This window comes from Priapulus caudatus, unplaced genomic scaffold, assembly GCF_000485595.1.
Source record: "Priapulus caudatus unplaced genomic scaffold, Priapulus_caudatus-5.0.1 Scaffold58, whole genome shotgun sequence".
In the NCBI taxonomy this organism is placed as follows: Eukaryota; Metazoa; Priapulida; class Priapulimorpha; order Priapulimorphida; family Priapulidae; genus Priapulus; species Priapulus caudatus.
This window is the reverse complement of record NW_014577119.1, coordinates 816,252-832,698: the sequence shown is the minus strand read 5'-3', so window position 1 is coordinate 832,698 and position 16,447 is coordinate 816,252. Positions and strand designations below refer to the sequence as shown.

The following is a 16,447-nucleotide window of genomic DNA, read 5'->3' as shown; positions in this document are numbered from 1 at the left end:
CCATCCATCCATCCATCCGGATGGATGGATGGATGGATGGATGGATGGATGGATGGATGGATGGATGGATATCCATCCATCCATCCATCCATCCATCCATCCATCCATCCATCCATCCATCCATCCATCCATCCATCCATCCATCCATCCATCCATCCGTCCGTCCATCCATCCATCTATCTATCTATCTATCTATCTATCTATTAATATATCGTTATGGGATGGATTTTATTATCTAAGACCTACATAGAAACTGATGGGAAAATAACTAACATGTGGTGAGACACATTGGATGATTTTTCTAGCAGTTGTATCTCTATTCACAGTGTTACATTCGTACTTAATAACGTGGTTGCTGGAACCCCTGGGGAAATTACGCAGTATCAGACAGACCCAATGTACGCGCTTCAAATTCACTGGCAAGTTAATGTCAAGATCAATAAACTCCTGGGTGGCGACGAATTGAAAACATATGAAATGACACAATTACAAAAGCTGCTTTGTTATAACGAGGCATGTGGAATATGGTGCCCAGGAAACGTATTTTCCCAAAGAACTATCAATAACTTTGAGAAATATAATTGCAAAAGCTCTATCAATTTCAATACAAGTTAATTCACACGTCCTCGTCGCAGAGATATCGCACAGAAAAAAAATGACGCTCGCCACAAAACGAAACAGCGACAACGATGACGATACCTTTGTGCTCGGCATCAGCGGCTTCCACATGTGGCGCCCTCTGACGATGTTGACTCCGGACAGCGGCAGGTGCACCTGGCCGAGCACGACGTGCTGTCGGGGCGCATGATCCATCACGCTCAGCTCCAGGATGCGCCGCTGCGCCTCGCTGTGCGCAAGCGCGAACGGAAGCACCTCGTCCCAGTTCGGCGCCGCCGTCTTCCGCTTCACGGACGTCTGCTGGCAGGTCTTCTGGTCGGGAAGCAGGCACGCCTTCACGTAAGGGTTCGGCTCTCTCCGGCCCCTTTCGGGCCTGTCGTCGGGCGGCCGACAGAGGTCTCTACCGGCGATCACCTTCACGAGAAGCGCCTGCGAGGCGACGTCGTACTGCAGACTGAAGTGCACCTGTCCGAGCTTATATAGGGCGCTCTTCTCGTCGTCGGTCAGGTCCGTCGACTCGTCGAAGCTCTCGTAAAGATCGGGCTGTATGTGCGACAGCTTGGAGAGGCTGCTGCGGCGGCGCGGCGCGTGCAGGCGCGGCGACGCGTGCTCGCGACCGACGCTCGCCGTCCAGAACTCAATCGGCTTCCAGTCAATGTGCGGACTCGCTAGCGTCGGTCTCTTCGCCGCCGAAGTCTTCCGCTCGGTCGCCGTCGTCGGCGGCGGCGGCATAGCGGAAGACGTCGTCGTCGGAGGCACGGCGGGCCCGGCGACGTCGGCTCCCGCCGTGCTGATACTGCGGCGGGATTCCGAGTCGGAGCTGAAGCTGTCGACGGACGTGCGCTGGTCGATCGACGTCCACGACGTCTGGCTCGGTACCTCGTAAACGATGTCCTCCTTGCGGATGTAGCCCTTGCGGCGCGGGCGCAGACAGTCGCTGTCGCACAGCTCGCTGCAGTCGCAACCACAGCGAAGCAAGAAGCTCAGAACTTTGGCAAACAGACCGTCCTGCTGCAAAATCGAACATCGGGTTGACGATGAAAAAATATTGTCGGCGCAGCGTAGCACGCGACAGGTGGCGGTTGTACGGCGAGAGACGTCTCTCTCCTCTCTCTCTCTCTCTCTCTCTCTCTCTCTCTCTCTCTCTCTCTCTCTCTCTCTCTCTGTGTGTGCGCGCGCGCGCGTGTGTGTGTGTGTGTGTGTGTGTGTGTGTGTGTGTATGTGCGTGCGCGTGTGTGTGTGAGCGTGTGTGCGTGTGTGTGTGCATGCAGGCGTTTGTGCGTGTGAATGTGAGTGATTGCGTCTGTATGCGTATGTGCGTGCGTTCGTGCGTTCGTGCGTTCGTTCGTGCGCGTGTGCATGTGCGTAAGATTACGCGTGGGGTGTCTATGTATAGACAACACGCGATTAAGATGAAAGGAGAACGAGCGACGTATAAGGGAAACCTCGCAGGTGGCGGGGGTGACTAGCAGTGAGCGGAAACCCGGGTTATTTGCGAAACCTAAGATATGGGGAGACTTGAGATGACGCGCTCTGCTGTCTCGTAAACAGCGATATTATATATTCTGCACGTCAGGCGTGCGCCCATTTGTATCCATAAGCGAGCTGTTGTCGAAGGTAATTAGCTTTGTCACGTGAATCCGATGAAGGCGACAGGTCCGGGATGTAGCAGTTATTACACAAGAGTTAATAACATCTCCTCTACGCCTCCTATCTTCTCAGCATCTCCCTCAATCTCTCTCTCTCTCTCGCTCTGCATCTCTTTCATCTCTCCCTCTCAATTTCTCTCCCGAGTCCATGCACGTAGTCAATAATTACATGGGCTAATTAGTTCATCTCATTAAGGACAGGATACTCGCAGCGGGAGCAAGATTATGATAATTACTTGCGACCACACCACGCCGGTGCGGATGCGATACCGCCCCGCTATCTCTCAGGTGCGACCTTATAGAGCGCAGGTGCGACGGAGTGCGACGCAGAGTTCAGCGGGATACATAATAACGTAAGTCCCCACAGGTCACGCTACCGCCTACCTGCGCTCGCCCACGCCGGAGGTATGATATGCGAGCCTACGGCTAGTATTATAAGGTTATGGGAAATTCTCGCGCAATATGAGATGTCACTTCGTCGGATGATGTGGCGGCGAGCCGACGACAGCTCGTTGGTTCACAAAACGGCCGCGGGCCTTGATAAGATGAGCCATACGCCCGCTTGTTCATTGGCTGGTCGCCACCCTCAGGTTGACGGGTAATTATAGCTTAACAATGGTTACGCTGATCATCCATATAGAGGTTAGTGTTGCCTGGCTACCTGTTTTCTCTGAGATCCCTACACTTCCACGAGCGCCCGCGCACGTACATACACACACACGCGCGCGCACGCTCACGCTCATATGGCAGGCGAGGTGTGACAAAAATGGTATTTATCATATATTACATTTAGTGACAGTCATTAAATCAACCAATCAGATACAACTTATTTTTTCTCAGCCAATCATAGGCATGGAATTATTGACAAACACTAAATAATTTAATGATAGACACTACATGATTTAGTGTAAGACACTAAATGATTTATTTTAGTGACAGTCACTAAATACCATTTGTGTCCCAACCCGCCTGCCATGCATACACGTACGCATATTCACGTATACGCACACATCTAACTAGTTATACATATGAATACATTTAGTTGCGTTTAATAAGATTTCCCAAGCTGTTGCTTTATATATCGCGAGTAAATCTGTCATTTAGATTACTCTAGATTACTTTAGAATATACGCGCTGACGGAATAAAGCAAGAAACATCTCGCCAAGACGACGGGTAGTTTTCGTGACATATTGGAGTGCTTGCGGGCTTGTGTGTGCCTGCGGGTGTGAGTGTGCGTACGGATGTGTGCGTGTGTGTGTGTGTGTGTGTGTGTGTGTGTGTGTGTGTGTGTGTGTGTGTGTGTGCGCGCGCATGCGTGCGTGTGTGGGGGTGTGTGTGCGTGTGCGTGTGTGTGCGTGCGTGCGTGTGCGTGAAGGTGTGAGTGTGCGTACGGATATGTGTGCGCGCGCGGGTGTGTGTGAGTGCGTGCGCGCGCGCGTGTGTGTGTGCGTGCACGCGTGTGCGTGTGAGTAGGCACGCGTGCGTGTGCGTATCCGTCAGTATACGTGTAAATGCTTTTGTGTGAGTGTGCTGCCTGCACGTGATTATGTAGCCTAATGCATAAACGAGACTTCAGTAGTCCTTACACCGATGTAGAAATTGCCAACATGTCACAAACAGAAGGGGCATGGCTCTCTCTATATATATTATACTTCTAGAAGGCGATAGTACCGCGTGCTATAGAGTTTCGCGCCGCAGCATAACATTCAAACTAATGCGCCATTTTAAATAGACGGCGACCGACAACAACCTGCATTGGATTTCTACAGAGATGGCGACCGCACTTCGCCGCTGTTGCGATGTAACACAATTATTCAATAAAACCCGATATCAGGCCAAATTGTAAGTGAAATTTTCCCGCCCGGTGCGCGCGTACTGCATACGACGGTGTTTCTTGAATTCAATAAAATACAGTATAGCGCTGAAAATAGCGCGGCAGATAAGTTATAGGTTGCACGCGCATATAGAAGTATAGGTGTGATATTGAGCACAGCTATATGTAACTGGACCGCGATAAGGAGGCCTCGAACTATGAAAACGACCCTACGATACACTATCACAAATTCAACTCGATGTAAATCAGAGCCGTAACAGCGTATATATACGCGCACGCATATCGAATAGGTCCCGTTGCATATACATCAAAGACGCGAAAGGGAATTTCTGTGTATTAATGCTACAGGTTGCGTCACCGTGGCTGCTACTGCTGTTGCCGCCGCCATTGTTGGTACAGTGCACACGCTAAGTCCGCCGGAATTGTCGCAAATTTAGCTTCCTTTCATGCAGAGACAATCACCTCGCGTACGGCTGGCCATGGCGCAGGGGTGACGGACGGCAACAAATGACGGGAAATGAACGCAGGCCACGAATAGGCGCGATGAAGAAATCTCGCGTTTTGCTATGGGTGGCTTCCATTAGTAAGCTCGTAGCTAGACTGCAGGGGACCGTACACAGTACTCTGACCACGCGTCCACGCCTAACCCATCCTCCCCATCACATCTCTGTTTCTCTCTGATAGTTCATATCTATCTATTATTATTCTCGTCACTCTCACGCGTACGCCTGAACACGAGCGCGCAGCACACACACACACACACACACACACACACACACACACACACACACACACACACACACACACACACACACACACACACACACAAACAAACACATGCCCACGGACGCGCACGGGCGCACAAACACAGAAACGCAGGCACACACACGCAGACACGCACGTGCACACTCTCTGTCTCTCGCCTCGCTCGTATATATGCTCCTTCGTATTAGAATATGCTCAGTAAGTGATTACGTCACCGTAAATTAATAGTAAAAATAAAAAAAATATTTCTACTTTTTCACAAATTATAAGTAATTCTGTTCACTTTTTATGGTTAAATTGCTGCATTATACTTCTTATTTTACTATATTGTTCGATGTTAACATACACTCGTGACTCATACATAGCCCATAGCAAGCAATTAATGTTAGGTACACAATATCAAATCGTCCAGGTTTTTTGGATTTTTAACTAGTTGAGAAACAATCTTATCAGGTAAGAATTTGAGGATACGTTTAGTCCCGTTAGTTCTTCTTTTACGGACTTTAGGCAACAAAACTTTTATAAATTTTACCATACAAAATTCGTGACGTAGTCAATTTAATGTTCTCGCTGGACACTGTTGATCACACCTTTTTCACTCAGCGTGTATAACACGCGAATAATGAATACTGATTTTTTCACGAATTCAGACTTGACGGACAATTTCGCGAGTGGTTAATTTCGCGGTCGGTGAATTATGTATTATTCGGTATTATTCGGTATGAATGATTCGCGTGTAGTTATTTTTGCGGTCGGGGACGCGTTCACGAAATTCGCGAAAATTAAACCACCGCGAAATATACAGCTTATACAGTAATGCCGAATAATTCATAATTCATCGACCGGGACATTAACCACTCGCAAAATTATCCGTCAAGTCTGAATTCGCGAAAATATCTGTACGCGAAAAATACGGCTTATACATTACTTCACATGAAAAAAAAATCGTCGTCATAAAACAATCGAAAAAATAATGCTATAATTAACTATTATACCTTTATGCCACGCAATCATTTTTCAGCGTTTAATTTTACGCTTCATCTTACGTAATGGAATGGAAAATGACAATGGGGACATTGGCGTGAATAAACAATTGCATGGTTGCGCAACAAGGAAACAAGCACGCACAGAAGGCCGTGCATTAATGTGGGGGACCGCGAAGGCGTAGCGGAGAGATATATTTTAATGCAAAAATACGTGGCGCGATAATGTAATGTAATGTAATGTACAAGGCATTTACGCTGAAACTGAGCTCTTCGTAATACGTCTTTCTGCTGCACCTGTTACAAGTCACGCGTCTACGCAGAGCTACGTGGGGTGTAGAAGTAAAGGTTAAACTGGTAAGCTGTTACTTCGCACGCCTTGATTGTAGTAACATTCGCCAAACAATCAATCAAAACTGCACCTACTTCCAAAAACGCACCGCTAATTTCCTCCTTCGGGTACCTACTATAGTCGATGATAACAAAGATAATAACTCCAAAGATAACAACGAAGACATTCATTACATAGGATCGTGACGCCATGGCCTATAGAGGGTTCCGCGACTTGCACTAAAAATAGCAATATTACCTACAATCCCGTGCCGCCGGCCATATCGGTTCCAAAAAGATCGAACACGTGTTGCGTGTAATCTGCCGATCTGCACAATCAACCGATTTTACATTGGCTATAGTGTTATTATTGCAATAGATATAAGCAGTAAGTGTATCCCGATTTTGCAGACAGGTTTATCAGCTGGGTTTGGTGTGCTAGAATTCGAGATGGGTTGTGCAGACCCGGTTAATGGCGCTGGTTTTACAGGGTGTTTCAGGCAGGTATTCAGCGTGGGTTGTGTTAATTGCTAGTTCGATGAGATTGCGCAGGCCCGGTGTTACAAGCAGGTTTACCAACGTGGGTTTTAGGTGCTCGAGTTCAATGATGCTGCCACACAGTCGGCAGATTCGTAGAATGAGCAGATCGGAAGATTGCACGCAACACATATGTTTATAGACTTGAGTTTGTTTACATCGTAAAAGTTCAGAAATTTCCCCGATTTTACTGCATCTACTCTAGCTATCAAACGCACCTTTTTATAATAGCTAGTGTATGCACGTTTGTCGACTGTCTGTAGTGTACGTAGTATGGATAAGTACTTTGATTCACTAGACAACGTAGCCAAAGCACGCTATCTCGAGAAAATTACGTGCATTGGGAATCGATACATGTACCAAATAGACAATGCCGAATGATGTGAGGACCACAATGTGTTCCCATCACACACCTATTTAGATATCGTGAACTACCTAACATTCGAGTCCATTTTATACTCTCAAGGACTTTCAGAACTTCAAAAGCCTGGATGCCTACGATCGACTGTTCTGCGATTGGGTTAGTGGTGTATCAGTCTACATCTATCATGTAAACAGTGAGAGTCCCATCAACGTTATCCGAGCACGTGTTATGTACTTCCAGTCTCTGATTATATCATCTCTCTATCCGTGCATGGGTCATAATGAGAGAATATGGGACAGGCATCATGTCAGCACACTGTAATTGTAAAGCCGGGCGTAAATGTTGCCTCGGTGCGATTTTATGTAGAGTTTGCTGCACGTGCAAGAGAAATCACCACCCCCACTCAAGCAGCTGCCTACTGGATGTCGGCGATATATGTATATAAGTGTAAATGTGTAGCGGCGTGCGGTGTACCTGTGTGTTGCAGAGAAGCATTTGACCGGCAATTACAGGTAATTATCGGCAATACAAGGCGAAAGAGATTAGAGAAACATTGGTAGTAAATACATTTCGTGTTTATTCAGCATTGCTTTTTTTATTGAAAATGCTCCAAACGTCTGTGGTCCGCCTGGTCTCTCGTCACTTTATCTTGTGTTGTGATCACGCTAGGCAGCCTAAAAAAGCTGTGTGAATCTCTCTGATACCGATTGCTGCAGTTGACAACACCGCAGGAAAGCGGCGTTGTGATGGATTTGCTTAATAGGCGAATAAAATGATCAGAGGTGCGTTGCTCAATGTACCTGTACCATGCCTGAGCTGGTTTCTGCAATCGTCATGGCCGGCGGCGTTGCATTGTGGGTAATATAAAAAATCGCGGAACCCTCTATATATTTGCCTTTAAATCACGATACATTTCATTACAAGATTCCGACGTCGTGCTCGCGCTGACATTTAAGATATAAAATCTGAATAATCTTGTCACACTGTTAGACATTGACATTGAGTTGACGTTGAGAAAGACGGTACATACGACTGTCACAATACATGAGATCCTAGGCCATCCACCAAAAGTGACTTCGTGCGTGTACCCACTCAGGCTGTTCACCAATAGTGACGTCATACGTTGATCATGTTAGGCCATCCAACAATATTGACGTCATGCGTGTGTTCGCTGTTATTATCGTTCTTATTAGATTTCGTTATCAACTACGATCATGATCTGTAAGATGTTGTGCCGATCGATATTCGATGTTGAAGGTAAAATGCTCGTTGTCAGAAAGAGGATGACTCGCGCGATCGATAATAGTAGTCTCTCGTGTTAACTTTTTTTCGAGACATTTTCCAGCAAAATCGATAATTTGCGTGATACATCCTACGCATGCCCATATAAATCCTAGCAAATCCTTCATAGCATTTTGTTTAAACAACGTTCCAAAGTAGCAAGTTATAATTATGTTGATACTATATTTAATATTTCTTGGTAAAACTAATTTTTAAAGGTCATGGAAAACGCGCCATATCCCGATGACACATGAAAACATACTCTAGCAAAAGAGGCAGATGTCAGCAGAAAAGATCGTTTGTGTATTACAGCACTCGTAGAGACACAGTCTTATTTTATCTAATCACCGACCTTTATGACAAAGTTCATGTTGTAGTCAGTGATGTACATGAGTGCATTTGACGTACATGCATGTGTTCAATCAAAGATGTTTCCCGTGACATTATCGTGAAGCCACGTCCACAAAATGGCGCGCGTCGCGTCAGTTATTTCTGATCAACGTAATCATTATTATACTGTGAAAGGTTGAAGATCTCAGTGTAGGTTTCTGTGGCGTCGACAGCGTAAACTTGTAGCAACCGTAGATTGTAGCAAATGCAGAGTAGCAGCGTTGTCTTGTAACCACCAGTAGAGCTAGATGACGTAGTCGCAGATTCGTTTTTGAACTAGGACATTATTAGTACACGAACACATACAGAATAATGAGAATATATACATACGGCAACCTATGTGGGTGACCGTGCCTAGGTCCCGTCATCTCAGTTTTCGTCTGTCTAGAGAGACATTGTCGTATCTCCTCTGGGTAGGTATAACTATCTAACTCCCTGTCCGAGCGTGTCTATTTATACGCTTCTAAAAACAGCTCGACGACATTTGAATCCGACCGGTTTTTTGTCATTACCGGCCGGACCTTGGCGGGGCTAGGTGACGCGACGAGGCTACGCAAATATATCGCGCCCTACGTCCCGTGTCATTACAAAAACAACAACGAACCACCAGGCCAGAACACAGGCCAATTAGTCGCACAGCCTCGTCTAGCTAAAAGCGCCACTAGTTAATAACGCAATGTACAATGCAACAAACCTTTATTCTCTCTCGACAGGATTCGTGTCATCGCGAAAAAATACAGTTATGCATTAAAAAAACATTATGCATTAAAAAAACATTAAACATTAAAAGTTGAAATTATTAGTCCAAGTTTGCAAACATCAAACAGTGCCTTAATACATGTTAGTAAGTGTGCACTATGATGTAATTTTACAAGCCCGGCACCGACCGCGTTTACGTGTGATGGTGATAGTAAATCCTTGGGGTCCGAGAGTAGAGAATTAGGAAAGTCCGGTTTTGAAACAGGTCGAGGTTGCAGCTGGCTAATAAAAAATGACGTCTCATTTTCGTATCACCGAAGGGGTTCGACAATCTGCAACGGTAACTCAACACGAATCGGCATGGAAAGGCTAGGGAAGGATGGCGAAACAAGGATACCTCTTACCGCGTACAACACGTTAGTAAATCTGTTAATCAAAAGAAAACAAACAAACGACGAAACATAAAACAGCTATCAGGTGGGCATATGTTTCCATGAACCAAAGTATCCTCGTGACGTCAGTGTGCACCATAGATAGTGTTTGGGTTACCATAGATAGTATATAAGATAGCAGAGTCGGTTTATAGTTAGCGTTAGGGTTAGGTGTAGGTTTATGGTTAGTGTTAGCGTTTTTGCATCATTCTTTGATATACGAAAAGTCTGATGCGAAAGTTGATATGCGTTGTATGGAATATGACCATGCGCAACCACCAGCACCATCAGCAGGCTGTATGCATTCAACTTCGGAGATAGCCGAGTTCGTGCGTGACGTCAGTGTACGTCACGATGATACTTCGGGTCATGGAAACATATGCCGACCAGATATCGCCGGTTAAGCCATATCGTAAACACAGATCCATAGCCAATTCTTTGTTCATAAAAATTTGAATTCGTGGTATCGACTAAATGTTCGGCTAGCAGCCGTGACTCAAAAATGACGCGACGCTTGACGAAATCGGACGTAGGCCCCTACCCACTTTCGGTCGGAGCTGTTTTAGCTCATTCGTCACCTTTAAAATACGCACTATGGTGAGTTTGTGCCGTAGTATGCCTCTGTTGACATGGACGCTAATTTTAGCTTACCTATTATGTTATGGCCACGTTCGAGGTCATACTTTTGAAGCTGCAGGCGTCTCGCCTTTCTCATCGCATAGGCTTTAAAATAATGTACATCTCTCCTTTCGACGCTTTGAGTCACTGTCACGCCGTAATGAAATTTGAATACCACGCTAGCTACACCTACGAAAATTCGCGCGCTGCTCGGCAATTCGCGAGTTATTTTGTTAATAAATTATTTCCAAATTTGTGGCTATATATATACAGTGAAATTACGATGTGGCTTACCCTATCGTCTCCGTGTTAGTCTTCTTTTCTTTTTCTCCTCCTCCTTCTTCTTCTTCTTCTTCTGGTCTTCTTCAGCTGGGGGATTAGCTGGGTAGAGGTAGCGAATGCAGAACGACCATAATTCTCCACCAATTATTGTAATGCGAATTGGTTGATTATCTCCGTTTTCGTCTATCTCTCTACACCGTCATATCTCGATCCTCTGGGTAGGTAACTATCTAACTCTCTGTCCGAGCGTGTCTATTTATACGCTTCTAAAAACAGCTCGGCGACATTTGAATCCGACCGGTTTATCGTCATTACAGACCGGACCTCGGCGGGGCTAGGTGACGCGACGAGGCTACGCAAATATATCGCGCCCTACGTCCCGTGTCACTACAAAAACAACAACGAACCACCAGGCCAGAACACAGGCCAATTAGTCGCACAGCCTCGTCTGGCTAGAAGCGCTACTGGTTAATTAGCACGCAATGTACAATACAACATAATCATTGAAGACCGATCGCATTCCTCCCCTTGATGCCTACGCAGAAACCGCGTTTGTATTCGACTGAGAAGACGCCACGCAACGTTACAGAACAAACTGTCACATAGCAGTCGGGGGTCGTCGATGTATTCGGTGATATTTATAATCGAATTCCGCGACAAAGCTCGCGTTCGGAGCCTATATGCTTTACACGTGCGAAGCTCATCGCTCTACCTTTCACTTGAGCCGCGGTGCACAACGAAGCTGGCTCGAGAAGACATGCAGCGCCACAGCAACATGACGCTCCCTATTACTAGCCAGACAAATGCGAGTGTCTATGCCAGTATAGGAACATGTGTGATAAACAGCACAATTCACCTCTAGTGCCTCTGGACTCTCTACGGATCAATCTAGCTTGCGAAACCTTTTACTTTTGGTTTCATGCGGTGACTGCATGCAGTGCAGTGGCAAGACACCTGCGCATATGCGCAGATTGGAATCGCCTTTCATTTCGTCACACCATTGGGGACACTGTCTGCCGGCTTTTCATACGAGTAGGCTATTGAATATCGACTAAAATTTTACTTCGCACAAACAAGTAATTCTGGCAGATATTCGTTAATTCACACTGCTGCCAAGGCGCGAGTTGAAGGCACCACATCTTAATATCAACATCGCAGACTTATCATGTAATTCTCGCACGATAATATCTCTCTGAGCAAATGTCGTCGAGGCGGACTTAGCAATTGCGCTAGACACATCCGTTCGCTTGCGTTTTTGCGAAACCCTCCGTACGTACGATGTTATCCGCCAAGGCCGACAGAACCACGAGCTTTTCGATACATGTGAGGAACTCAAAAGGATAGATTCGAATAGACACATTTAAGTGGAGCAGGAACAAGTAATTACATCACCAAGTAAACTCGCAGTTTGAAACATGTTGTTGTAAGCGTAGGAAACTGGGAAAATCAAACCCGTTCAATAGTCGTAATTGCCCACACACACATTACACCTTACACGGTTGTGAAATTCTACATGGCTTGTATTGTGGAGCCGATTAAATGTGATTTGTTGCTGCAGATTTCGGCATTTTTTATATATTTTCAAGCTCCCGTCCGTTTGTTAGGCAATAGATATAATGTAATCAATTGAGACAGAATTGCTTTTCCTTAATTTGCGCGTATTGTATATATAAGATAATAAGACGGACAGATAAATATTGCTGGAGATCGGAGATTAACCGAATCAGATCACACGGCCTACGTATTCAATAATATGCGTGGTAGTTATTGTCAATAAACTATTAGGCTAAATGCGGGAGCAGAGTAATACCATTCTAATCCGCATATAATAGTAGCAGCGCGAATACTATCCTCGAGCAGAAGCGGACAAAACACACAATCAAAACAAATGGCAAAAAAACATCGTGCAGGAGAAGAGACAAAATAGTCGCTATACGGGAAACACGAGCAAGTTTCTAAGCAGAAACTAAAGAACTCCGATAAGAAAGACGAGAAGAAAAACACGCAAAAATCTTGCAGCGTGAAAGTGAAGAGCGATGAGAGGGAAACACGGAGCGTACGTGGGCGTGCGCTTGGCCGTGGGTGGAACGATGCGTGGGAGCAGAAAAGGGGAACAAAACGTAGTAAGTTATATGCGGGTCGGCTAACGATTGCTCGCCATCCCACACATGCGCGCTGCGGTGCACTCAAAGTAAATACATCAAAAACATATTCACATTCACAAATGATATAACCTGAGTGGAATTTCTCTCGCCGTCAGTCACGTACCCCCGGCTGCAGATATCGCTGCAGGGAAAGCGCGGGAAAGCGTACGTCATTACGTGGTTACAAAGATGTCGATTCTAGCATTCTATGAGCACTAAAACGCGCGTAGAATACGTCTTTAAATGTGAAAGGCGCCAGCGTTATTGTCATTTTAGTTTTTAGGCCGTCGATGGCGTCAAGGTCATGTCAGTTGTCAGACACGTGGACATCATAAAGGTCATGTCAAGACACATGGACCTCATCAAGGTCATGTCAGCTGCCAGCCACGTGGACAACATGAAGGTCATGTCAGCTGTAAGACACGTGGACAACATCAAGGTCATGTCAGCTGTCAGACACATAGACAACATCAAGGTCATGTCAGCTGTCAGACACGTGGACAACATCAAGGTCATGTCAGCTGTCAGACACATAGACAACATCAAGGTCATGTCTGCTGTCAGACACTAGGACCCCACGTTAACTTGATGACAGCTGTTAGACACCTGGACTACGCCACGGTGTCGTTAGTTGACGCGCTGTTGTCATGTTAACCGTTGTCATGTGTCCGGTTAAAGGGTTGTCGCGCATTCCGTACGTGTTTCTAGCGTGTCTAACAAATCAAACAGATCGTAGCTCGGCTCACATCCGACGACATTCAATGCCGGTAAATCATCTGCGCATGCACACGATGGCAGCCACGCGCGCTGTAGTACGCGAGCAGTGACCGCAGTAATTGCGGCCGACATTTTTGCCAATTGAGGTCGATTTCCAATTTAATAAGAAAGGGCAATTCTGGCCCGTACCTCGGCAATGACGATAATTTACTGCCTAATTTCACTTCGCCCGAATCTAGGCGCAATCGTTGCTAAAATAATGGACACGATAGCAGTATGTGGGCACGGGAACGTGTGTGTGTGCGTGCGTGTATACGTGTGTAGGTGTGTGTATATGCGTGCGTGTGTACGTGTGTAGGTGTGCGTGCGTGTGTGTGTGTGTGTGCGTGCGTGTATATGTATGTAGGTGTGTGCGTGCGTGTATACGTATGTAGGTGTGTGCGTGTAGCCGTGTGTAGGTGCTGTGTGTGTGTGCGTTTGGACGTGGAGGAGGGACGCACACGCACGTGGGTGGCGCACATATCGGCGAGCAATACAATCAGACGCTATCTAGCCTATACACGCTTCCTGCCTCATTTGACAGCGCGGCGCGAGGAGCAAAAATTCACACATTCTAGGGATGCATTCAGAGTCGACTTAATCACCACCGCCTAGATTCTAATCTATTCTAACAGATTCTAAGAAGTGCTGCTCGCAAGGTTTTTTATCGGCAATAATTTCACATGCTCATCATCGCTCGCGCTTAGTTACCACATATGAGTTAGTTTAACAACAGCAAGTCTAGCTCTTTGTCAGCCAGGCGAGTTTTCCTCTTCTTTCTATCTTCACGTTCTCGATCGCGAGAAATTTAGAATAACATACCTGCGCCATAGGTGCCATCTTCATCGCTGTAGTCGTGTTCTTTGAATAGTCGGCTTTTGTTGTAACCAAGTGGACGTAGCCTTGTCGGCTGCAGACTTGGCGGCTACGCTGCCCGCACGCACCTAAACGCAATAAACACACGAATTAGAACAACGCTAACTATAACAACCATGGCGGCGGCGACGATAACGACGGCGACGATGACGACGGGAACGATGATGATGGTGACGATGACGACGCGAGAAACGATGATGATGGTCGACGGAATGAACGACGGTGACGATGAACGATGGGAACAATGATGACAGGCGAACATATGCTGACCTGCGATCGATTTTGATGATGACGACGGTGACGATGACAACGGCGGCACGATGATGAGGCGGCGGCGAGATGACGCGCGAAACGAATGAAGAGCGGCGGCCGATCTGATGACGGCGGACGCATGATGATGGCGGGGGCGATGATGACGGCGACGATGACGACGATGACGACGATGACGACGACGGAAAGCCGAAATAAATTTTTATACTTGAACGCTCTTGCATACATGCCTAGTTTGCCTACACACGCAGATACACAGACGCACACGCACGCGTACGGACGGACGCTCGCTCGCATGCACACACGCACACGAATATACTCCCCGTGGAACGCCGGCTTTGCACACGATGTTGATCCCTATATATATATATATTATATAGAGTATATTATATATATACATATATATTATATATAGAGAGAGAGAGCGCGCGCGAGAGAGAGAGAGAGAGTATTATAATAAAGAACTTATAATAAACAATGAAACGCACAGTCGCACACACGGCCCCCTCATCACGGCTACACACAGCAGCGGCGCGTTATGCCTTATGTACTCACTGCCGACTATCGTAACGGAGCCGCACTGCGCGCGCGTGCACACGATACCCACGTATCGGCAGCGAACCAACCACCGCGCAGCGCCCCATATCTCTCTCTGCGCTGCCTCCGCCGAGCCACGCGTATTACGAGGCGAGAGAGGGAGCGAGAGAAGCGCGCGCGCCTGCGTGTCGCATTTCGCAACATTAATTCTAATTAATAGAAAGGTTGCGCGCGCACGAGGCGAACGCGCGCGAAATCGCGAGAAACAATGGTCTCGACCCACGTCCACTGAACTATAACAATAGTTGCAGGATAGTTGTTATATTTGTTAGAGTTCACGCAGTGCCCGCGTCGGGTGCGATGTGACTGATTAGTCGTGAATGGGAGAATGGGACGCAGCGGAGGGCGCGAGCAGCGCGGGTTATACGTCACTGCACACGAGCTTAAAGACAAGAACGTGATCGAGCGTGGAGATGTGGAGCATCTGTAAGCCTCCGCGAAAAGGAAGGAGAGCGCGAGAGAGCAGAAGAAGAAGATGATAGAAAGAGAGAGAGAGAGAGAGAAAGAGAGAGAGCGAGAACACGCGAAACAACTCGAAAATGGATTCCTTTAGAGTCGGCTTTATTGATCGGTGGAGGTTGACTAAGCTAGAAGGTCAACACGTAACAGCGTTAATTTATCAGCGTGTTAGAATAGCATTAGAATATCATTATGAGCGATATCATGTAATCAGAGGTGCATTACCACATATCGTCAAATATCTGCTGACAGATGTGTAATATTATACGCGCCAACGCAAGTGCTCGTCACGCCGCCTAGCGGAAGCTGTAAGATTCTACACTGAGTGCGTAGAATTGGGAATGCGCGCTAGCACTAGATTTTTATATGTAAAGATCTGTGGGTTTAATCAGTGATTACTATCTATAATGATCCGTGAGTGATCTCTATCTCTAGATATCTGTGAGTATTATCACTGATCTCTCCATATAAAGTTCTGTGTGTAGTAATATCGATTTTTTAAATATATAAAGATCTGTAGGTACAATTGCTGATATCTCTCTCTCTCTCTCTCTCTCTCTCTC

At 46.5% G+C, this 16,447-nt stretch overlaps 1 protein-coding gene across 1 annotated transcript in view; it reads right to left on the bottom strand.

Moving 5' to 3' along the window:
• LOC106821070 (synaptotagmin-17-like) overlaps nucleotides 1-15,454 on the bottom strand; it is a 16,537-nt gene extending 1,083 nt beyond the window's left edge. The window contains exons 1-4 of the mRNA XM_014825714.1: nucleotides 15,384-15,454; nucleotides 14,505-14,626; nucleotides 1,378-1,629; nucleotides 700-1,263 (exon numbers count right to left, since the gene is read on the bottom strand). Of these exons, the coding sequence (XP_014681200.1) occupies nucleotides 700-1,263; nucleotides 1,378-1,629; nucleotides 14,505-14,528 (840 nt within the window). The 5' untranslated portion in view covers nucleotides 14,529-14,626; nucleotides 15,384-15,454. The remainder of the gene's footprint in view (nucleotides 1-699; nucleotides 1,264-1,377; nucleotides 1,630-14,504; nucleotides 14,627-15,383) is intronic.
• Nucleotides 15,455-16,447: the final 993 nt, after the last annotated feature.